The 23958-nt window shown below is 46.5% G+C and overlaps 1 protein-coding gene across 1 annotated transcript in view; it reads left to right on the top strand.

Annotated features, from left to right (window-relative positions):
- The first annotated feature begins 21343 nt into the window (after positions 1–21343).
- Positions 21344–23958, top strand: part of UGCG (UDP-glucose ceramide glucosyltransferase) — a 48501-nt gene continuing 45886 nt past the window's right edge. Inside the window, exon 1 of the mRNA XM_083351236.1 lies at positions 21344–21846. Coding sequence (XP_083207362.1) covers positions 21749–21846 — 98 coding nt within the window. The 5' untranslated portion in view covers positions 21344–21748. The remainder of the gene's footprint in view (positions 21847–23958) is intronic.

The raw sequence follows: 23958 nt of genomic DNA, 5'->3' as shown, positions 1-23958 counted from the left end.
ATTGAAATATTTCATCGGCCTCTGACTACTGCTGTGTCAGATTGGTGTATAACAAATCCATCCTCATCAGTCAGACGATCCTGGGGAAGCCAGCTTGTATCATCACGAAGGCTAGCGTGAGCCTAGGGGCAGATGTGCAGAGAATGTGGGAGATTTTGCAGATGTGCTCACCCAGGTTTCAAATTTGATGCCATCAGTGGACCTGGAACTAGGAGGGATAATGCAGCAGTTGTCATTCTGGAAACTGTTAGTAGCTTGTGGAGGGTCTGTGCCACAGATACTATATAAGAGTCCTTATAGTTGAACTGGACCTCCAGAGAGAGGCTGGGTTTTTTTGCTGTTCTATTGGCCTCCCTGCTGTGCAGTGACATTCCTGGCTAAGTTTCTGCATTTAGTTGCTGAGCTAGCAGTCAAATCCCAGAGCCTGGTAGCCCTTGTGGATTTTAACTTACCTTACCATAGCACTGAGACAGAAGTTATTAAGGAGTTCATGGCAACCGTGGACCTATCCCGAATTGTTGAGTGTCCTGTCTGTAGCTGGTTCCAGTTAGTATTAGTAAGGGGGAAGAAATCGAGTCCAAACTCCTGACTGGTGGGGTGCCTTAGAGCAGGGCTTTTCAACTGGTGGTATGACTACCACCTGTGGTACTTGGCACCTGGCAGGTGGTACGCGACAGTTCTAAACAAGTGAAGCGGGGAGGGGAATGAGCTGAAGTGGCGGCAGCACTGCATAAGCCTGAGGGAGAGACAGTAGCAGCTGCAGGGCTGTCGGGCCTTGGCAGAAACCCCAGGATCGACGCACGCAGCTACGGCTGCTTGGTGCTTCTGCACGGCTATGGGGGGTGGGGCTGGGCAGGAACCCAGGATCAGCACATGCAGCTACAGCTGATCGGCACTTCTGCAGGGCTATGGGGGCTCGGCAGAAGGCCATGATAGGAATAAGTGAATGGTCTTCAAAATTTAATATTGAAAGAGAAATTTAGAATTGAATTTGCTGCAGTGGAAACTTACTGAGAGGAGAAACAAGCTTACCAAAGCATCTACAATGGATGGGAAACAGGAAAGGAGAGCATCAAGGGAGGATGTAAAATAAATACGTAGGCAAAAATTAGCTGGGTCTTAGAGTGGGAAAGGACGAAGACAAGATATAAAAACATCTGTAAGAGGAAATGGCTACCCAGGAAAACTTAACTAAACTGAAAAACAGGAAAGAACCTATTGTTCTAACTCAGACATGTCAAACACAAGGCCCGGGGGCTGGATCTGGCCTGCGAAGTGGTTTCATGCGGCCCGTGAAGCCATCCTGGAAACAGTGAGGGAACGGCCCCCACTGCCTTGGCCCTGGCCCAGAGACCCTCCTTCTGCCAGAGACCCTCAGATCTGTCCCACTCCTGCCCAGGCCCCCATAGGCACCCTTGATGCGAATGATGTAGAGCTGGCCACGCCCACCCAGTAGGCCATATGCACTCTAGCCATGCCCACCCAGTAGGCCACACCTACCCTGGCCATACCCACCCGGCCCCTTGAGGGCAACCACAATGCTAATGACACCCCTGTTCTAACTCAAAACCAGCAATTGAACATGTCTAATATTTTACATTATTAATGTACATGCGATGTATGATTTAGTATGTAGCAGGAAATAGGTAGGAGATGGTCGGAAAGAGTGTAACCTCATAGTACCTCAGCCAATGGGCAAAGAGGAGGGAGGTGGCAGTTGGGACACAGAGTTCTGACCCAGCTCCCCAAACACAACATGTGTTGCAAATAGTCTCTAACTTTCTTTTTATTTCAGGAACGCTAGCAGTTTCACACAGCCTCCAAACAGCGGCGTTCGCTTCCTTTTCCCCTGTAGGGGTCTCCCAATACCCCGAGTTACTCTCAGTCTCACCACGCTTGCAGCCAAAAAGTCCTTCAAGCAAGCTGGCTATCGTTTAACATAAGACACGCCCACGCTCAGAAGGCGCTCTGACTTCCAGCGCCGCAGGATCTGCAGAAAAACTCTGGCAAAATTCCAAGGAGAAGTGTCAGGAGTTCCAAATACAAATGACTGACCAGCAGGAAGATGAATAGTTGTCTGCCACACCTATTCGTCTCCGCCCCTGCCTTTTATCCACAACTGACGGTGGGCCTCCATTAGCAGCGGTGACTCTTCTGCCCCGAAGACCGCCCCATAGCCTCTTACAGGCCTCCTCTTCTTAGCTTCTGCCGCACCTGGGCATCAATTACTGGCCCCATGTGATCCTCCTCTCCTGATTCACTTGCCTCAAGGCATGGAGGTCTCAACCTTTCCATCTGAGGGCTGGTGGACGGCCCAGGCTCCACCTCGGTCCCTGGCTGTGACAGCTCCATTCCTTCATCGGAGCTTTCAGATGGCCCTGACACTGGGCCCAGCACCCATTCCTGTGCTTCCTTATCTGAATCGGCTGCTGAGTTCTCCAGCGGCCAACAGGCCACAACACAGGGTTGTATAAAGAAGGGAATATTTTGGGTTGAAACTTTGGAGAGAACCAAGCTTTGATAGCTTCTCCCCCCGCTTATTGTAATAAATGAAACAAAAGGCCTTCACTGTGTCTTGCATGGTTATTGGTCAGGCGAGCTTGCCTCTGGTCATGAAGGAAAGTAGCCAGGAGCGCATAACACCCAGGACCAGTGTGCACAGCTACAGCTGATCGGTACAGTACTTCTGCATGGCTATGGGGTCTCACCAGAAGCCCAGGATTGGCACATGTTTGTGCAAAGCTATGGGGCGCGGCAGAAGCCCAGGATTGGCATGCACAGCTACAGCTGATTGGTGCTTCTGCAGGGCTATGGGGGCTCAGCAGAAGCCCAGGATTGGCATGCTCAGCTACAGCTGATCGGTGCTTCTGCAGGGCTATGGGGGTACGGCAGAAGCCCAGGATTGGCATGCACAGCTACAGATGACCGGTGCTTCTGCAGGGGATCACATGACTCTGAGACACTGTGATCATCATAAATATTAATCAGTTGCCAAGTATCCAAATGTAGATTGACCCTGGGGATGCTGCAACAGTCATAAGTGTGAATGGTCATAAGTCACTTTTTTCAGTGCTGTGGTAACTTTGAACAGTCACTAAGCGAACTGTTGTAAGTTGAGGACTACCTGTACTTTATCACTTTTCCCCTTTTTTTGGTCATCAAGTTTTTGACACCTTGCTAGGCGACTGGTGGTACTTGAATGTTGCCATATCCTAAAAGTGGTACAATCTGTGAAAAGGTTGAAAATCCCTGCCTTAGCGCTTCATCCTGTCACATACTCAGGATTATAAGTGAAAGCTCCCCAGAACAGGCAGGAACAAGCATCCTAAGCCTTTCAATCTTGCTAAGAAGGAACCTGAGCTTGTTCTGAGCTTGTTCCGCTTAGATCCTACAGATCCCAGATGCAAAACCTCAACAGCACAACTTGGTCGGGCAGGGATTTAGGTTGTACAACTAACATCAGCCTACTAATAATACCCAATCCACAACTCATGGCAAGGCTTCCTTATTGCTGTACCAGCCCTTGGGATGAATCTCCCCAAAGATCCATACAGCCTCCGCCTTATTGCTTTCAGGCAATCTTTTTACAAACTGGTTCCTTCCATAGGACCGAGCTTAGAAAACTGGACAGACTAAAAATCTGACTAATCAATAAATAATTATAAATGAACAAGAAACAAGAACCGTGAGCACTGTTACCACCATCCTAAATACAACCAACCTCAGGCAGGTTGCCTGCACTGGAATATTTTGAGGGTGAGGGCGGTCTCTGAGCTTGTGGGTTGGTTTCCAAGCATTTTGTTGCCAGACGAGGTTAACATCTTTAGCAGACTTTAGGGGATGTCAGTATTCTTCTGTTTTGAGAAGGGCCTCAGAGGTGAGTTTGTCAAGTGAAAGTCTTGTGATGGGTCAGGTGTGAGATATCACTGAGTCTTGGGATGGGTCTTGGGATGGGGAGGTTACCTCAGGTCAGGGTCATCAGGAGGTGACCTGCTGGTGGGAGGGGGGCTTGTGTGGGCTGGTTGAGGGTCGGTGCTGTCTCTGGTTGGCTGTGCGGTTCATTTGGATTCTGAGGGGCTCCTAAGGCTGGTTGTAGGTCAGTGTGTCTTTTGATGGAACTGCTTGTGGAGTGCCAGGCTTCGATGAACTTGGTGGGTGGTCGTGTGGCCGATGATTCTTGTGTTACTCCAATCAAAATGGTGTCGACATGGGTAGAGATAAAGGGTTTGGGATCGTCGCATTTGACTGCCACCCGGTGTTCGTGGATCCTGTTTTTTAATTGATGTGATATTTGTCCCACGTAGAATTGATTGCAACGGTTACAGTTGATTTTGTAGATTACATTGTTTCTTTCATCCTTCTGTATTTTGTCTTTGGCTCTGGATAATTTGAATTTGAATTTTATTGAATTTATATACCGCCCTTTCCCGTAGGACTCAGGGCAGTTTACAGGGTATATAAAACATCAATACAAAAATTAAGAACAATTTAAAAAGATTAAACTAAATCCCTGAAAAAATATAAAACCCCAGTTAAAACCCCAATTAAAACTCAGCCTGGGCCGGAAAGCTCGAAGAGCCAGGTCTTCAGGTCTCGGCGAAATGATCGAAGGTTGGGGGCAGTCCTAAGCTCCATGGGCAGCTGGTTCCAAAGGGCAGGCGCCCCCACCGAGAAAGACCTCCCCCTGGGTGTTATCCGCCGGCATTCTTTTACCGGCGGCACCCTGAGAAGGCCCTCCCTGTTGGAGCGCACAGGACGAAGGGAGCTTGATGCCGGCAGCAGGTGTTCCCTCAGATATCCTGGACCCAAGCCATTTAGGGCTTTATATGTCATCACCCGCACCTTGAATCTCACCCGGAGGGCAACCGGAAGCCAATGCAGCTCGCGGAGCAAGGTGTTACATGGGAGTAATGGGAAACCCCCATCACAACTCGCGCGGCTGCATTTTGCACCAGCTGAAGCCTCCGAGTGGTCCTCAAGGGCAGCCCCATGTAGAGAGTGTTGCAGTAGTCTAAACGGGAGGTCACGAGCGCATGAGTGACTGTGCGTAGGGCATCTCGGTCCAGGTAGGGTCGCAACTGGCATACCAGGCGAACCTGGGCAAAGGCCCCCCTGGTCACGGTTCCTATATGGTCTTCAAAACTGAGCCACGAATCCAGGACACCCAAGTTGCGAGCCCTATCAATGGGGGGTAACACCTCACCCCCCATAGTTAACGATGGAATAGTCTGGTTAACCCGAGTTGCTGGTATGCACAGCCACTCAGTCTTGGCAGGATTGAGACGAAGCCTGTTTCTCCCCATCCAAACCCAGACCGCCTCCAGGCAGTGGGACATCACAGTGAGGGCATCACTGGGTTGGTTTGGGGTGGAGAAAAAAAGTTGGGTATCATCAGTATACTGATGATACCCCACCCCAAAACCACGAATGATCTCGCCCAGCGGCTTCATATAGATGTTGAACAGGAGGGGAGAGAGAACCGACCCCTGAGGAACTCCACAAACGAGAGGCCTCGGGGCGGATCTCTGCCCTCCCGTCAACACCGACTGCGAGCAGCCCAGGAGATAGGAGGAGAACCACTGTAAAATGGTGCCTCCCACTCCCAACCCCCTGAGACGCCGCAGTAGGATACCATGGTCGATGGTATCGAAAGCCGCTGAGAGGTCTAATAGGACTAGGACAGAGGAAAAACCCCTCTCCCGAGCCCGCCAGAGATCATTCACCAGCGCAACCAATGCCGTCTCCGTGCTGTGCCCGGGCCTGAAACCCGATTGGTACTGGTCCAGATAATCAGTTTCCTCCAGGAACAGGGGAAGCTGATGCGCCACCACACTCTCAACAACCTTCGCCAGAAAGCGAAGGTTGGAGACCGGACGATAGTTGTTTAAAACAGCCGGGTCCAGGGCAGGCTTCTTGAGGAGGGGTCTCACCACCGCCTCCTTCAAGGCGGTGGGGAAGATACCCTCCTTCAAGGAAGCAGTTATTACTGCCTGGAACCAGCCTCGTGTCTCCTCCCGGGCTGCAAAAACCAGCCAGGAGGGGCACGGGTCCAATAAACAGCTGGTGGAGCTCAGCCTCCCCATAATCCTGTCCACATCAGGGGAAACAGGATCGAACTCAGTCCAGATAACATGCTCAAGACCGTCCGATTCCTCCACGTCAGACTCTGCCCAGTCTGAGTCCAAACTGGTCCGTATCTGAGTGATTTTGTCTGTCAGATGATGACTAAACTCCTCGGCTCGTCCCCGCAAGGGATCCTCTCTCACCTCCTGGTTAAGGAGGGAGCGAGTCACCCTAAACAGGGCGGCCGGGCGATTATCTGCGGACGCGATGAGGGCAGCAAAATAATTAGCCTTCGCTGTCCTCATCGCCGCAAGATAAGACCTTATGAAGGTTCTTAACTGCAATCGGTCAGATTCGGATCGGCTGGACCTCCAACCGCTCTCCAGACACCGTCTCTGACGCTTCATCTCCCGGAGGTCCACAGAAAACCATGGAGCCCAATGGGATCTGCGCCGGGTCAGGGGTCGCAAGGGTACAACACGGTCGAGTGCCTCAGTGGCCGCCCTTTCCCAGGCATCCACCAAGGCATCGGCCAGGCTGTGAATGAGGGCAATGGGTATAGACCCAAGTGCCATCTGGAACCGTTCTGGGTCCATTAGGTGCCTGGGCCGGAACCACCTGGTCGGTTCCGCAGCCCAGCAGCGGGGGGTGGCATAATGGAAGACCAGCTGCAGGAGATAATGATCTGACCATGACAGGGGGAAAATGGCTAGCAAACCCCCTCCCAGATCATCCAACCACTGCCCAGATAAAAACACCAGGTCGAGAGTGTGACCCCCCACATGAGTCGGGCCCTGAATTACCTGGGTCAGGTCCATGGCCGTCATGGAAGCCTTGAACCCCTGAGCTAACTCTGACAACCCTCCCAGGGAAGGCAGGTTGAAGTCGCCCAGCACTATAAGCCTGGGGAACTCCACCGCCAACCCTGAGAGGGTGTCGAGCAGCCCGGGCAGGGCTGTTGCCACACAGCTGGGTGCCAGGTATGTGAGCAACAAGCCCATCTGGACCTGAGGGCCAAATCTCAGGAGGAGGGACTCACTCCTGCCTATCTGGACAATGGTGGTCTCCCGCAGACATAAAGTCTCCCGAATAACCACCGCCACCCCACCACCCCTACCCTGAGCCCGTGGCTGGTGTAGCACACAGAAACCTGGGGGGCATAGCTCAGTCAGAGGGACCCCTCCCTCCGAGCCCAACCAGGTTTCGGTAATGCATGCCAGATCCGCGCATTCCTCCTCAATCAAGTCACGAACGAGGGGAGCCTTATTAACAACGGATCTGGCATTGAAATACACCAGCCTAAGCTCCGGGACCTGATCACCCTCATCCCCAGGCAAAAGGGTGCTAATCGGAGGGTCGGAGTGCGCCACCGCTCAAAGGTAGCGAGGGTGCGATCCCAGATATTGATGTGGCCCTCCGTGCAACCACCTGCTGCCATTCCCTATCGTCGTGGGGATTTGACACCCCACCCCAGCACGTGCAGAGCCAGCAGCCTCCACCCCCAACCCCATCCCACTTCCTGGCGGAGTGTGTTTGTGAGCTATTGCTATTCCTAGGGGTTGGAGAATTCTGGCTGTCATTTCCGACACCCCTTTTGTGTATGGTAGGGTCAGTTTTTGCATGTAGTGGCTGTGTAGTGTGCTGTGGGTTGGGTGCTGTGGGTTGAAATGCGAAGTTTTTTTGGATAGCCATTATGAGAAAGATTCAAGCAGCCATTTCTCTTCTGTTTTTCTTAGTGTTGTGGTACTACAGTGTGTTGGCCCTTTTGAAGAGGAGTTGGACACAGCTTCTTTTGAAATGAAATGAAATGAACCTTTATGGTCAAAGTACAACTATGTGTACATTGAGATTAGCTGAGCCTCCCTTTGTGCTCCCACCCCCCAACGCACACCAGCATTTCACCTCCCAATGACCCCAAACCTGATGTAACCTCCCCATCACAAGAACCATCACAAGATCCTCATTCGACACACCCACACCTGAAGCACTTATAAACAGAAGAACATTGACATCCCTTAAACACCACTGAAGATGTTACCTAGCCTGGTAACAAAACATTCAAAAACCAACCCACAAGCTCAGAGAACGAACCTTCACCCGCATCCTACACCGGAGCTGCAGATATTTGCCACTATTGCAGGGGTCTTCAAACTTGGCCCTTTTATGACTTGTGGACTTCAACTCCCAGAATTCCTCAGCCAGCCTGGCTGAGGAATTCTGGGAGTTGAAGTCCACAAGTCATAAAAGGGCCAGGTTTGAAGACCCCTGCACTATTGCACATTTTTGAGGGTATTTTGCTCTTTTCTTGAATTCTTCCATTTTCGTTGGCCTTGTCTACTTATTCTGAGTCAAATACCAGAAGAAAAAAAAAGCTTGGTGTAAGGTCCTAGATTTTCCTGCCTTTTTCTATGAGTTCAGGTTGGAATACAGCCTGCCAAGCAATTTCAGCAGGGTCAAGGAAACTTCAAGGATTTGAGAAGTACAAAATGTGTCTATGGGAAAAAAAACACATCTATGTTGTAAAACAGCTCAATGAGGATTAAGTATGTTATCTGGAGGGAAAATGTGATGGTTATTAATCTGGAAGTGGGCTTGGTTGAGTCACTGAAACTTGATTGGCAAGTGCATCATTGCCAAATCCAGCAGCTGAAGAAAATTATGGTCTGTCGCCCGTGCGTAAATATGTCAGCCATTATATTTGATAATCCTCAGGATAAATGTATCAGAGGAAGTATGTTTGTTACTCAGATCACAATCAAAACGTCTGCTTTATTTTACATCCTGTATTTATACAGATATAAAAGCCATTCATTAGGAAGAGTGGGAAATGCAAACAAATCTAAGCTGATGAGGAACTGAATTCAGAATAATGATTATTTTAAAAGAAAGACTCCTGTTAATTCACAAACAATATTGGGGGGAAAGCTGAGGCCTTTTCCAGAAACTGTAGTTAGATATCTGAATGAGGTGATTGTGGCCGTAGTAAGCTTTTCCATTGCAGAATTCCCCTTTGACCAGAATCAAAACTGTTCCTAGCTCAGAATAAACCGATTATAAGGAACGCGGAGCCTTGGCTGTTCTGTGCCTCTTCCCTCTCGTAATTCCAAATTTAAGCATCACATGGAATCATGTGAATATAGCATGTGCATCTTTATCATTGAGTGATGTTAGGTAAACCTAGGAAGTTGCCTTTTAAAAAGGAATATTGCTTATCCAGTTCATTTCCTCTACTTCAGTTAACAGCCCTATTTTTTCTCTCCCGGGTCGAATCCCAAGTGCCGCATGACAGAGTGAGCACCTGTTACTCGTCCCAGCTTCTGCCAACCTAGCAGTTCGAAAGCACGTAAAAATGCAAGTAGAAAAATAGGGACCACTACGGTGGGAAGGTAACAGCGTTCCGTGCGCCTTTGGCGTCCAGTCATGCCAGCCACATGACCACAGAGACGTCCTCGGACAAGCACTGGCTCTTTGGCTTTGAAACGGAGATGAGCACCGGCCCCTAGAGTCGGAAACGACTAGCACGCATGTGCGGGGGAACCTTTACCTTTACCTTACTGTCTGTCATTTGGAGATGGCAGGAACTGAACCCAACTTGAGTTACAGTGCATTCCACAAGCAAGTATATATAGGTGGAGACCATCACACCTGAACAACTCCTTTATTGTTTCACAGTTTAATATTTTCTTTAGGCATCTCTGGCTATTCCCCTTCCTTATTAAAGATCACTACTCCAGGAATGCTGTCTGTTCCTGCACTATACACACTGATGAAGGATGTTCTTGGTTGCTGTGTTTATTTTCTCCACAGTAGTTTTTGTTCTTAGCACAAAGTTTTCCCCACTATGTATGGGGTACGAAAATTAGGGAACTGTAATATTTTCAGAAAATTTTGTCCGACCGTTCGGGCACAGATTATGATTTTTCAAGAATGAAATACAAGCGAGTAGGGACTGCCTGACAGGTTGAGGCAGTTACAGAGAGGGGTTTTACTGATCCACAGATAATAGCCAAACAACACCAACCACAACTGATTCTTGCTACTATTTTGCATGGGGGAAAAATATCGGAAGAAATACAGAAAAAGAAAAATAGAAATTTGTTGGAATAAAGTGAAAGTGCTTGCTGAATCACTCACTCTTACAACAGCAGATAAGCTTTGACATCTGAAGTGTATTAAGTTTTCGTTTGATAGTGCTTGGGTCTTTTAATTGTCTAGGTTTTTATTATGATTTATATTTACTTATATAATTCTCTCTGTTAAGAAACATATTTAGCAGAAACATGGGGTAAAAACTCAATCCATAATTTAGTACATAAATACAGACATTAAGAACATTCGAATTACAAAATGTTGCCGATATGAACAAGCCTGTCCACAAGTCCAACTTAGAAAATCGCAGAAGTCGAGAGAAGGTTAGTTGACACACCCCATATGCATGCTTGCTTGGACTTGCAAAGAAAATGGACTTAAAAATAGCCTCAGGGAATGTAACCAGTTCGTAAGTAGACTACTGTTTTTATGTGATGGGAATTGTTTATGTCTTCATTTCTGTTTTCTAATTGAACTTTTAATTTTCCAAAGAAAGTTATTCTGGCTAGATTTATTTTCATGAAAGACAGTTATGCATAAAAGTAATGGTGTGGAGTAATTCCTAAGATGTTGATCTGGGAGAGAGGAGATTTAATATCTAGTCTACTTTCATCTACAGCAGGGCTTTTCAGCCAGTGGCATGGGTACCACCTGTGGTACATTGGCACCTGGCAGGTGGTACATGACCATCCTAGAAAAGTGGTGGCAGGGGAGGGGAATGAGCTGAACCGGTGGCAGCACCGCACAAGCCTGAGCGAGAGACAGCTGGAGCTGCAGGGCTGTCAGGGCTCAGTGGAAGCGCCAGGATCAGCTCCAGGCTCCAGCTGGAGCTCGGCACTGATCCTGGTGCTTCTGAGCCCAGAAAAAGGGCCGATCAGCTGGAATGTTGCAGGGTCATTCAGACGCTTGGCAACTGATTCATATTTATGAGAGTCACAGTATCCCAGGGTCATGTGAAGTGACCAAAACCTGCTGCAACCACCCAGCAGATGGGGGGAATAAAAACCAAACACACCCCCACCCCACCCCCACTGCCAATCCTCAACAGAAATGTTCACAACAATGAAACCTTGGACAGGAGGAAGAGTGCTGCCGGGCGGGCAGGCAGGTATCTTGCTCGGCCGTGGCTTGGGGGGCACTTTTTCCAGTGCCATTGTAACTTCAAACAGTCACTAAGCGAACTGTTGTAAGTCGAGGACTACCTATACTTCATCACTTTTTTCCTTTTTTTTTTTTGGTCATCAAATTTTTGATACCTTGCTAGGCAACTGGTGGTACTCATATGTTGCCATATCCTGAAAGTGGTACAATGGGTGAAAAGGTTGAAAAGCCCTGATCTACAGAATTTCACTTGGAACCCACCACTCTTTCTTAGCTCAGTCCACTTGACAACTTTGTGGCTGCAGGGAAAACCTAGAGAAGATAAAATTCTGCCTTGAGCTCCTCAAGGAAAGACAGGATAATAGATAGATAGATAGATAGATAGATAGATAGATAGATAGATAGATAGATAAAGTAAAATGGCAAATAAAGATATTTTTAAATGATTTAAAAATATTGTATTGCATGTTATAGCATTAAATCATAAAAGAAAAATAATATTCTAAGAACATTCATATATATTATTTTTATATTATGATCCTACAATATGATAACATAATAATTACACATAATATGTAAAACAGGAAGTAATGAGGTAAATTTACATTGGTGACTATAATTATGTCATTTCTCTCTGGATATGTTTAAATAGTCTTAGGTATGAAAATTCTCTCTCTCCCCCTCCCTCTCTCCCTTTCTCTCAACATCTTTGAGTAAGGAAAAAGACAACAAGAAAACAAAAGGGAAATGAGGCAAAAAAAGAGAGAAGCAAACAAAGTCAACAAACAGGAAATTTGCAAACGACATCCAGTTAAATAGGTCAAAATTAAAATATTTCCAAATTTTTCCCACAACTGAATTGTCTTCTATCATTATAAAACCTGTAAGTCATTCTTACATTCCAAGTAATATAGATATCAATAGTGTTAATCGGCACAATATAAAACATAAAATACAAGATGCAGAGCAATGTGTAAAAGATCTATCTTTATTGGGCAGGTCACTGAACATTAGATTATTAAGATTTATGTTTTCTTGGCAAGATTTTTTCAGAATTAGTTTGCCATTGGTTTCTTCCTAGGGTGTGAGAAAGTGATGGGCCCAAGATCCCATGGCTGGCTTTGTGCCAAGCTGCACTAGAACTCTCACTTCTAGTCTGATGGCTTATCCGCCATACCAAACTGGCTCTCAATAAAATAATAGCGGCTTACAGAGGAAATCGAGCTCTTGCATTTTGTTTCATTCTATTGCAACTTCTCCCCAGCATTTACTGGGTATCATTTCTGACCCTTTGCACATGCACACGCGCACAAATATAAGGAGAGACTTTGTCCTCTCCTATATAGATCCAGAACCATGATAGGAAAAACAGCTTACTTGGTTAGATAAGGAACACCCATGACAATTACAGTCATATCCTTTTAATACAGGAAGAATTTGCGATCAGTTTGTACGTCAAAGGAAAAAAAAGCAATTCAGAGTATAGGCAAAGACGTAGGAACACGAGCAAAGAAACCAAACTTGAGGTTTCGAGTGCCAGTGTACAAATCTGTCTCTTGCAGATTTCTGTAGCAACTCTGCTAATTTCCAAAGAAGGGTTTTATGCTTCAACAGCTCCGCCTGTTCTGCCCTCAGCCAGCACTCATTGGTTAGTTACAGAACTTGGTTTCTTCTTTAGGCTACCATTATTCAAGAGGCCCCAGCTTCATATTCAGGCATTCCTCCATCTCTCTATTCTTTGGTCCTCAGTATGGTAGTGGGCAACTCAAGGAGAGTTGCTAGGTGACCACTAATAGTTACTTTTTTAAAAAAAATGTTCTAATAGCCTACTGTGTATACCTGCCCTTTTTTTGCCTAGACCAGGGGTAGGCAACCTCGGCTCTTTTATGACTCGTGGACTTCAACTCCCAGAATTCCTGAGTCAGCATAGCTGACTCAGGAATTCTGGGAGTTGAAGTCCACGAGTCATAAAAGAGCCGAGGTTGCCTACCCCTGGCCTAGACTGTGGAAGTTCTCAATCTCACCTACCTTCACATGACTTTATATTACATTAGTTGCCTTGTTTTTTTAAAAAATGGTCCCCTTCACTTCAGTACTGGTGACCCTATGAATGTAAATTTTCTTTATGACCCTAGATTTCTGTGACATATAAAAAATTTCCTATAGGTAAATGACTCTGCCAAAAGTACTAATAAAGTGCTGTATATTGCTTGATGCTTATCTAATCCTGGTATCTTCTCCTTTGTGACATGGGAGTCTAGTTGTGGAAGTTGTGGAGCGTGAACCATTGTTGCGTAGCCTATGAGGCAAGAACAGCATTGGTATTGCACTCTGCCCTATTGGTTAATGAAGATGAGTACCAATGCTGCGTGTTCCAGCTTTATTTCATTTTATGGTGATCCGTTATTCTGCCTTCCTCATTTTATATCACTGGTGTCATATTTCACTAGAATTCAGAATGGAGAAATATGCAGGCAGCATGTACATTTAACAACAACAAGAAGAACAATAATTCAGATAGTCCTCGTTTAGTAGCCACAAATGGGACCTGCAACTTGGTCAATAAATAAAACGGTCACTAAGTGAAACCACAACTGTGCTAATGATCTTACCTCAGCTTTCCTTTGCTTTACAGACCTGTGAATATTGTAATCTGAGGACTGGCTGCCAAGTTACTTTTTCAACACAGTTACTTTCTCACCCCAGTTGTAACTCTGAATGATTGCTAAATTACAGGTAGTCCTCAACTTACAACATTTCATTTAGTGACCATTCAAAGTTACAATAGCATTGAAAAAAGTGTCTTATGACCATTTTTCACAATTATGAAATTTGAAGCAGCCATATGGTGATGTGATCAAAATTCAGATGCTTGGCAACTGATCCATACGTATGACCGTTGCTGTGTCCCAAGGTCATGTGATCACTTTTAGCAAACTTCTGACAAGCAATGTCAATGGGGAAGCCAAATTCACTTAACAACCAGGTTACTAACTTATCAACTGCAATGATTAGCTTAACAACTGTGGCAAGAAAAATCGTAAAGTAGGGCAAAACTCACTTAACAAATGTCTCACTTAACAACAGAAATTTTGAGCTCAATTGTGGTTGTAAGTTGAGGACTACCTGTTGTCAGTCACTAAATAAGGACAATTATTATTTAGATAACGTGTAGAAATGACACTGGAAGTTTTACTTGCGAAGTGATATTTGCAGCGGTGGGTAGAGTAAAAATGAGACAGAGCTTTTCATCTTTTCCTATTAACACAAGTTCTGGAAGTAAATTATTACTAAAGATGCTATCAATTGTAACAATAATAAAACCAACTGTAATAATTATATTTTACCTGAGAGACTGAGTGATTTACAATTATTAGAAACATTTAAAAACCGCTGTAAAAACCCCCGAAGAGTTTTACAAGACAAAAGAACAAGATTGGCAAAGAAAGTTAAATCCCGAGGGCAGCAAAGAAAAGGAAGAAAAAGAGCATTAATCATCCTTGCTAAGTGCCTGGCATTAGGCACGTCTTCAGGGCCCTTTGAAACACCAGTAAAGGGGAGGGCCAACTGAACATCAGAAGGAACCTCGCTCCAGAATGTTATGGGCAGCTATCGCTTTAAAGCCACGGGATATGTTATTTAATCACTGATAAAGCGACCATTCATTTGGTAACTTTGAGTAGCTTTGATATGATGAAGTTTCTCTTTTTATTTAGGCTGTAATCCAGTGGTGGGTTTCAAATATGCGAACAAGCGGTTCTCTGTGTGGATGCCGCTTCCGGAAGTCCATTCTGGGCCTGGGCAACAAAACATTAGCCACCAGTTCTGCCGAAGGGGTTTGAACTGGCTGAATCCCACCACTGCTGTAATCCTATATCTTTTTAGTTTATAAAGTATATTGGCATGTCTAATATTAATTACTCCTGAGTAGAGATGTGTGGAACTGTGCTCTGACTGAACTTTATATCTTTATAAAATCCTTGTCAAATAAGACAAGGGAGACAAACTCTGCACCAAGTGGAAGATCAAACAGATTCCTGACAAACCTAGCAGACAACTTTGTCTCCCAAAAAGTAGAAAAGGGATCTAGGGGATTAGCCATATTGGATCTAATTCTCACTAACAGAGATGCCGCTGGTGCCTGGGCTCCCAGCTGACTGGCAGCCCCGAGAGAAGGTTGCCGACGCTACTGGCTGTTCGGCGGCGTCTGCCCGCCGGGACTTCCAGCTGGCCGGCAGCATTGGATCCAGAGTCCCAGCCTCCCAGCTGATCAGCGGTGCTCTCCTCTGGTTGGCGGCTCAAATCCGGAGTCTCAGCCTCCCAGCTGATCAGTGGAGCAATGAGCGGCTGGCAGGCCAGGTAGCCAGGTTGCTGCACGGATCCCACCCCTCGGTTGATTGTCGAGCCCAGGGCTTGACAGCCGCTCCTTCTCGAAAGGCAGGGCTTGGCAGCCGGCGAGGCACTCGTGCGGGGCTTTCCTGGGGCTGGTGGGCCGAATGGGGACCGGCCTTGCCCTCTCCGCACTAGAGCGGCACCCACAGAGGCGGCCAAGGGCAAGCAGGGCAAGGCCGCTCCTGCTCGAAAGGGAGGGTTCGGCGGCCAGCGGGACACTCACGCGGGGCTCTCCCAGGGCTGGTGGGCGATGGGGGAGGAGCAGGCCTCACCGGTACCTGGGACTCCCAACGCGCCTTCCCAGCCATGTGTGCCCCAAAGAAGCGCCGATCAGAAGTCAATCTGGTTGCTGCACGAGTCCCTGGGGAGGGTGGGGCCTCACTCTGCGCCTGCGTGCATCCTCTGTAGGGTTCCTGCAGGCCACTGCCAAGCAGCATGCTTTCCGGCAGCAAGTGAGCTGGGAAGGAGTGGAGCATGGGGGGGGGAGGAGGCGGGGGGAAGGCGACGCCCTGTACCACCAGCCAGGTGCTCGTGTACCACCAGTGGTACACATACCACTAGTTGAAAAGCCCTGGACTAGATGACCTCCAAGGTCCCTTCCAACGTTATTATTATTATAAGAACACAATTAAATTTAGTAATTATTTGTAAAAAAAGTCATACAATTCAGTGCCAATTTTACAAGTTCAATGAATGGAACGTTTTGGCACTGGTAAACAACATGGTGAACTTTTATGGTAAATAAATTGCTAGTTGTATTTGAAAAGCAAGTTTCCCGTGAAGATGGAGATAAGGAAATTTATTCAGGAAGACAAATGCTTCTGAGAGTCATACAAACTAGCTGGATGATTTTGGATTAATTGCCCTCCCCTCTCGCCTCAGAGGAGAGGATTGCTGTTGTGGAAAAAATAGAAGAAGGAAGGAGTTTTAGATATGTCCCTCTCTAGATATTTAAAAAAATAATAAAGGTTGTTTATAAATAAAATAAAAAATAAAGTATAAAATGACAATAAAAATTACATTAAGCTCTAAACAGGAAAAACAACAACAATGCAATGTTGTTATCATCATTCAGTAAATGATCACTTATAGGAGACAGAGAAGCACAACCCCCAAAGATTAAACAGAGTAAGATCAGTTTAGCTTCATCTACTGTATAAGTATTATGTAATTAACATTTGAGTTATTTTTTAATTCTAGAAATTAGAAATGGCATATTGTTGTAGTTGACAGAGTTTATTATGCTTACAGTCTAGAATTTACATTATTGTTGTTGCCAAGACCAAACCCACAAATACTACATGTAGAGCAGTTAAAAATACATGATATATTAGAAAGATTGTATATACTTAATTTTACATGTATTAACTGCAGCAAGAATTGTATTTGCCCAGTATTGGAAAAATGAAAACTTACCAACGGAAGAAGAACTAATTAAGAAAATTTTAGATTGTGCAGAAATGGAGGGATTGACATTAAAGATAAAAGAGAAAGAAGACTCAGTGTACTTTAGAACATGGGGCAATTTTTACCAATGGCTAGAAAAGCGAGTTAGAGAGAAAGGAACATGATATGTACTATGTAACATTGAATATATATTAGTAAGAAGACGACTAATGAGCGATTAACTAACATATTATCATAATATAGAAATTAACTCTTACTTATTGTTTTTTTAAATACATGAACCCAGACAATATGCTGTTTGCTAAATATTGTGATACTGCATAAGAATAATAATATAATTTAAAAAACAAAATAGAAACGCAAGTTAAGATAGGCAAGAAAATGGTAAGTGAGCACCTGTCCAGCCTAGACGAGTTCAAATCACCAGGACCAGATGGATTACACCCCAAGGTTCTCAAGGAACTGGCAGACGTGATCTCAGAAGCACTGAACTATATTTTTCAAAGATCCTGGATCACTGGGGAACTACCAGAGGACTGGAAGAGAGCTGATATAGTTCCCATCTTCAAAAAAGGGAAAAAAATAGATCCAGGAAACTATCAGCCTGACCTCAATACCTGGGAAGATTCTGGAAAAGATAATCAAACAACAAATCAGCGAACACCTTGATGCGAACAAAGTCTTCACTAAAAGCCAACATGGGTTTGTCAAAAACAGATCATGCCAGACAAACCTTATTGTATTCTTTGACCAAGTGACAAAACTAGTGGATCAGAGGAATGCTGTAGATATAATTTACTTGGACTTCAGTAAGGCATTTGATAAAGTAGATCACAAGCTACTACTTGATAAGATAGAAAAATGTGGGTTAGATAGCATCACCACCAGATGGATTCATAGCTGGCTGACAGGCCGTACTCAGCGTGTGGTCCTCAATGGAACTGCATCTACATGGAAGGAAGTGTGTAATGGGGTGCCCCAGGGCTCTGTTCTGGGCCCAGTGCTCTTCAACATCTTCATCGATTTGGATGAGGGGCTAGATGGGGAACTCATCAAATTTGCAGACGACACCAAGCTGGCAGGAATAGCCAATACTCCAGAAGATAGGCTTAAGATACAGAAGGATCTGGACAAACTTGAACACTGGGCACTATCTAACAAAATGAAATTCAATTGTGAAAAAAGTAAGGTTCTACATTTAGGCAGGAAAAATCAAATGCACAGGTATAGTATAGGTGGTACCTTGCTCAATAGTAGCAACTGTGAGAGAGATCTCAGAGTCCTAGTGGACAATCACTTAAATATGAGCCAGCAGTGTGCTGCAGCTGCCAAAAAAGCCAACACAGTGCTAGGCTGCATTAACAGAGGGATAGAATCAAGATTGCGTGAAGTACTAATACCACTTTACAATGCCTTGGTAAGGCCACACCTGGAATACTGCATCCAGTTTTGGTCACCACGATGTAAAAAAAGATGTCGAGACTCTAGAAAGAGTACAGAGAAGAGCAACAAAGATGATTGGGGGTCTGGAGGCTAAAACATATAGGGAACGGTCGCTGGAATTGGATATGTGTAGTTTAACGAAGAGAAGGGTGAGGGGTGACATGATAGCAGTGTTCCAATATCTTAGGGGCTGCCACAAAGAAGAGGGAGTCAAGCTATTCTCCAAAGCACCTGAAAGCAGGACAAGAAGCAATGGATGGAAACTAGTCAAGGAGAGAAGCAACCTAGAACTAAGGAGAAACTTCCTGACAGTTAGAACAATTAACCAGTGGAACAACCTGCCTCCAGAAGTGGTGAATGCTCCAACACTGGAAGTTTTTAAGAAGAGACTGGCCAGCCACTTGTTTCCTGCCTGAGCAGGGGGTTGGACTAGATGACCTCAAAGGTCCCTTCCAACTTATTATTAAATATGTCCCTTCACTATCCTTGTAATGTATTGGGCCTTTTACTTGAACTGTTTTCACGTGTCTTTGAATGCTCCTTGAGATTGCTTAATTAGGGTATCTGTGTAACGGTCGCTGACTGCCCAAACATGCAGTATCCAGGACGATCATTGGTTGGCTCTGGGGTGGGAATAGGTTCCTTTAAACCTATTGGCCGCTGCCTAGTGGCCAACCATATAAGTAGCTGCGTAGAAGCCTCTGTTCTTAGTTCTGTTCCTGTTACTACAATAAAGCAATGTTCCTGTTTGAACCCTCTTGTCTCGCCTCCTGCTTTCAAGAAATCTACTACACAACAGTAAAATTGTATAAAGATTCATACAAGTTAGAAAGTTACAGAGAATCCAACAGAAGAACCATTCCAGAATAAGGGCACTTTTTAATCAAGGTGGAACTTTTATTGTGTGCTTTTGCTTGTATATGAAATTAAGCTGCAGCATCTTGCTTCTAAAGGCACAAAGATGCTTCAAAACATGCAGGGGGGGCTTAGGAAACACCTGTTAGAAACTGCCTAAAACAGCTGCATCTTTCTCTGAGATCAAGTGTTTGCCTTTACTGTAGCAGTGGGATTCCAGGAAAAGATCTGCTTCATTTAAAATGCTTATATCCAAAGGTACCTTATGAGAATATAACCCCTTTCAGCTCTTTCCTTTCTTCTGGATCATGCTGGTCTGTACGTTTGGGTTATTTGTAATTATGTCAGTAATGCTACTTATGCTATCTGACTTTTCTATCTTATACTTAATGGCCAATTTTTTCTTTTCAGTTTTGAAATATGGAGTGATGTACATCTTGATTTAATAGTGATGCTCTCTTGTTACACTGAGTACCTGACAGTTGGTCAGTTATTAAATGTTATGCTGTGTAAAAGATAATCATACTAACTTCCACCCACTTGCCATATTTGTCTCTATATCTGTGCATTGGTCATATTAAAAAAACACTTCTACACCGAGTTCTTTGTGCAAATAAAAGACAAATCCCTGTAAAACTGGATGGAATGCAGATTACACCTTGTACTTTTCTTTCCCCATTCACCCTCTTTGGGTATTTATATAAATGCAAAAAATATATGTAATTTTGAGGCTTAACATCAGTCATGCTGCCTTCAGAGGATGAGTCTATACAAATAAAATTAAAAATAGTATCTGAAAAAACTTCAGATAAAAAAATGAGAAATGCATCATTTTCAAACAAGATTAATATGCATTAGGATGGATGAAACAATGGAGGAAAGACATACACAAGAGCAAAAAAAAACCCTTGAAAATACATATTTTCAGTTGTTGATCGTATCGATTTCTAAAGTCTTAATTTTCTACAAAAGGATTGTAGATATTTTCCTTCTCAAAATTACTAATGTTCTCCTATTCAAATATTCATATACACATATACACGGCATATCTCACAGAGTTAAAACTTTTCGTGGTTTTCCATCGTTGGTCCCGGTGCAAATTTCTCCCGTTGTTGAAAGAAAGCAAAACAAGTCTTTCCTACAACCTTAAGGATACTTACAAGAGGGATTATGAGGGGAGGAATAAAAAGAACCGACCTCATTCAGCTTTAGGAAAGGCGAATTTTGCAGGAATAAAACAAGATTTTTGATGGAGCTTTTGCACAGCAGTTTGCATTAGAGAAGAGCCCAGAGGGGATTCCATTTGTCGATAGGCTGCAGGACTCTTGGGTTTGTGTGTGTGTATTTTGCAGGACTCTTGGGTGTGTGTGTGTGGGTGTGTGTGTCTCTCTCTCTCTCTCAAGACACGCGGCTTTGCGTTCTCGGGAGGTGGTGACGGTAGCGTTGCTGAGCAATGCAGAGTTTCGATTACAAAGGACAAAACTGTTGCAACCGGATGTTTCCCTTTGTTTTGGCGGTGTGTGTTGTGTGTGTGTGTGTGTGTGAGAGAGAGAGAGAGAGAGAGAGAGAGAGAGAGACTGGAGGGTAGCCGATGCGGCTGCTGCGTGGCGAAGGGCTCCCGAGATGTACAAAGAGAGAAAGGTTAGGTTTCCCTCGTGCGCCGCCACCATGCCCTTTTTCCTTCGCAAGGAGGAAAGGACGGAGCGTCATCCCCCCCCTTTACAGCGCAACTTCTCTCATGCCTTATAATAAATGACGACATCGACCCTTCCTGCCTTCCCGCCACATCCTGATTCACCTTCGCTCTTTTCACCGCCCCCACCAATTCCCGCCCAGCGCCACCCTCGCGGCGGATTTAACGGGACCACGCCGGAGAGGAGAGCGAGGAGGGGGGGAGGGGCGTGGCTTTAGCGGATGACAGTGACAGGGCGGAGCCTGGGCAGCTCCTCCGCGCGAGCCCAGGCCGTTTGTTTTATGAGTGTGAGGGAGAGAGAGAGAGGAGAACGCGGACGAGCGGCTGCTGCCAGCGGCGGGTGGCCGAGGAGGAGGAGGAGGCGAAACGCCGCGGCGGGGGCCGGCAGAGCGCGAGGCAGCCTGTCAGCAGCGGCAGCAGCCGCCGCCGCCGCCGCCGGCCGGGTGGAAGGGCAGCCGGGAGAAAGAGAGGAGGAGGAGGAGGAGGAGGGGCGGGGCGAGAGGGGGCTCGTGGAAGAGAAGGGCAGCTAGAAAAGGAAGAGAGAAGTCGCCGCGTCTGAGGGGGAACGTGAGGGCAGCCAGCGAGGGGGGCGGAGCCTTCCTATCGAGCCGCCGCTGCCGCCGCCGCCGCCGCTTCGGCTCGTCAAAGCTCTCCCCCCCCCTTCCCCTCCCCTCCCGCCCCTCTGTGCCCTGCGGCCGGGCGGAGATGGCGATGCTGGATCTGGCCCTGGAAGGACTCTCCGTCTTCGGGCTTATCCTCTTCTTGGTCCTCTGGCTCATGCACTTCTTGTCCATCATCTACACGTAAGTTGAGGCCTCTCCCGCTGCCGGCTGCTGCCCTTCAAACCCCCCCCCCACCGCTCCATACACATACACGCACGCACGCACGCGCGGGCGCGCGCGCGCGGGCAAACTGGAGCGGGGGTCATTCGCTTACCCGCCCCCGCCCCCACTGCGCCGCTTCTCTTCTCTCCTCGCCGGCGCCTCCGCGCTTTGTCGTCCCGTCCCCCTCCCCCCGCCCCCCTCCTCCCAAACCTCCCAGGCTGAGAGAGGCGACGCACCTGCCTCGCTCAGGCTGCAGCCCTGGAGTGGGGGGGGGAGTGAGGAGGAGGAGGAAACCACCCCCGCCGGGGACGCCTTCACGGCTTTCTCTCCCGCCTTTCCCCCCCCCTCACGCTTTTCTCCTCCCGCCCTCCCCCTCCCCCTCCCCCCCCCAATTGGGGCGCTCTCCGGCGGTTCTCGTTCATCCCCAGCTGACGCTTCCAATCTCTCCGGTGGGCTAAAAGCGCCTTTCGGAGCTCCTGGCTGCGCTTTCGGTGGTGGGGGTGGGGGTGGGGTGGGGTGGGGTGGGGGCTAGTCCGACCTTTTGGCTTGGAGAAACGATTTAAGACGAGAGCCGAGTCGCCACCGTTTATCGATTTTTGTCACTGCCGCTTAACCGCACGAGTCCTCCCCGTAACCCCTCCTGCGTTCCTGGGTCTTTGTCAAGGGGGTTGGTATGCTTTTAAACTCGGCCCTAAAGTAAAGCTTTTAGGGGGCTGGCTGCCTTTTGTCTCGGGACTGCTTGTATGTAAGTCAGCCGCTTCGATCCTCCTCGAAGGAAGCGTTGCAGTGGTCTCTTTCAATACAGACCGCCAGGATTCAGCGGTGGATCCTGGGGTAACGAAGTGGTGGTGGTGTTTTATTTGCTGCAGTTACCTTCTCCTTCTCCTTCTCCTTCTCCTTCTCCTTCTCCTTCTCCTTCTCCTTCTCCTCCTCCTCCTCCTCCTCCTCCTCCTCCTCCTCCTTCTTCTTCTCCTTCTTCTCCTTCTCCTTCTCCTTCTCCTCCTCCTCCTCCTCCTCCTCCTCCTCCTCCTTCTCCTTCTCCTTCTCCTTCTCCTTCTCCTCCTCCTTCTCCTCCTCCTTCTCCTCCTCCTCCTCCTCCTCCTCCTCCTCCTCCTCCTCCTCCTTCTTCTTCTCCTTCTTCTCCTTCTCCTTCTCCTCCTCCTCCTCCTCCTCCTCCTCCTTCTCCTTCTCCTTCTCCTTCTCCTTCTCCTTCTCCTTCTCCTCCTCCTTCTCCTCCTCCTTCTCCTCCTCCTCCTCCTTCTCCTCCTCCTCCTCCTCCTCCTCCTTCTCCTTCTCCTTCTCCTTCTCCTTCTCCTTCTCCTTCTCCCAGATGCCATACTCGATGCCTCCCTCCCCCCCCAAAAAAAAAGTACTTGGCAGACAACGTTTGCATCTCCCCAATGTTAGTGTTTAAATCTGGGAGGGCGTGTTCCTCCTTGTTAAATTATCGCCAGGCTATATAATATTTTGATACGAATCCTGAATGGCTTGAAGGTTGACTTTAAGGATCTTTTTCAGGGAGACAGGTTTTTATTGTGCAAGGGATATATTAACGCGTGATTTAATTCCATTTCCGTTTGTCAGATTCCTACCGTAGCTGTGTTGTAAGGGGCAGATGAATAAATGCTCCTTGGAATAGTCTTAAATTGTGAAATCAGCGCATAGAAATGCGTTAGTTGCGATATTTGGAATGCGCAAAAGAAGGTGAAGACCACTGAAAACTTATAATGGATACAGTTTGACCTCTTGTAAAAATCCTAATTTCTCTTGCCGGTTATTGGTTAGAATGAATAGCCATCTGGCTTATGCAAAATGTTTAGAAATAAATGCAACGATTTCTTGCTGGCACTGTCATTTGGGGCTTTTGAACTGATTTTTCTATGGCTTTGTGTTTCAAACGTTGATAATATTTTAACTTTTAAAACTAATGAATTTGAAATTAGACTTTTGAAGGAATTCTTGGCTCTTCTCCTTTAAACAAGTTAAATAGCTTTCATAACTTGACTGGGATACTTATGTCTAATTTCTCCAACTATATACCACATTTTTGTAGTGTGAAAAACTCCTTAATCTCTTGAACACTGAAAACTT

Source organism: Vipera ursinii, assembly GCF_947247035.1.
Source record: "Vipera ursinii genome assembly, chromosome: 2".
Taxonomy (NCBI): domain Eukaryota; kingdom Metazoa; phylum Chordata; class Lepidosauria; order Squamata; family Viperidae; genus Vipera; species Vipera ursinii.
This window is presented reverse-complemented; position numbering and strand designations above follow the sequence as displayed.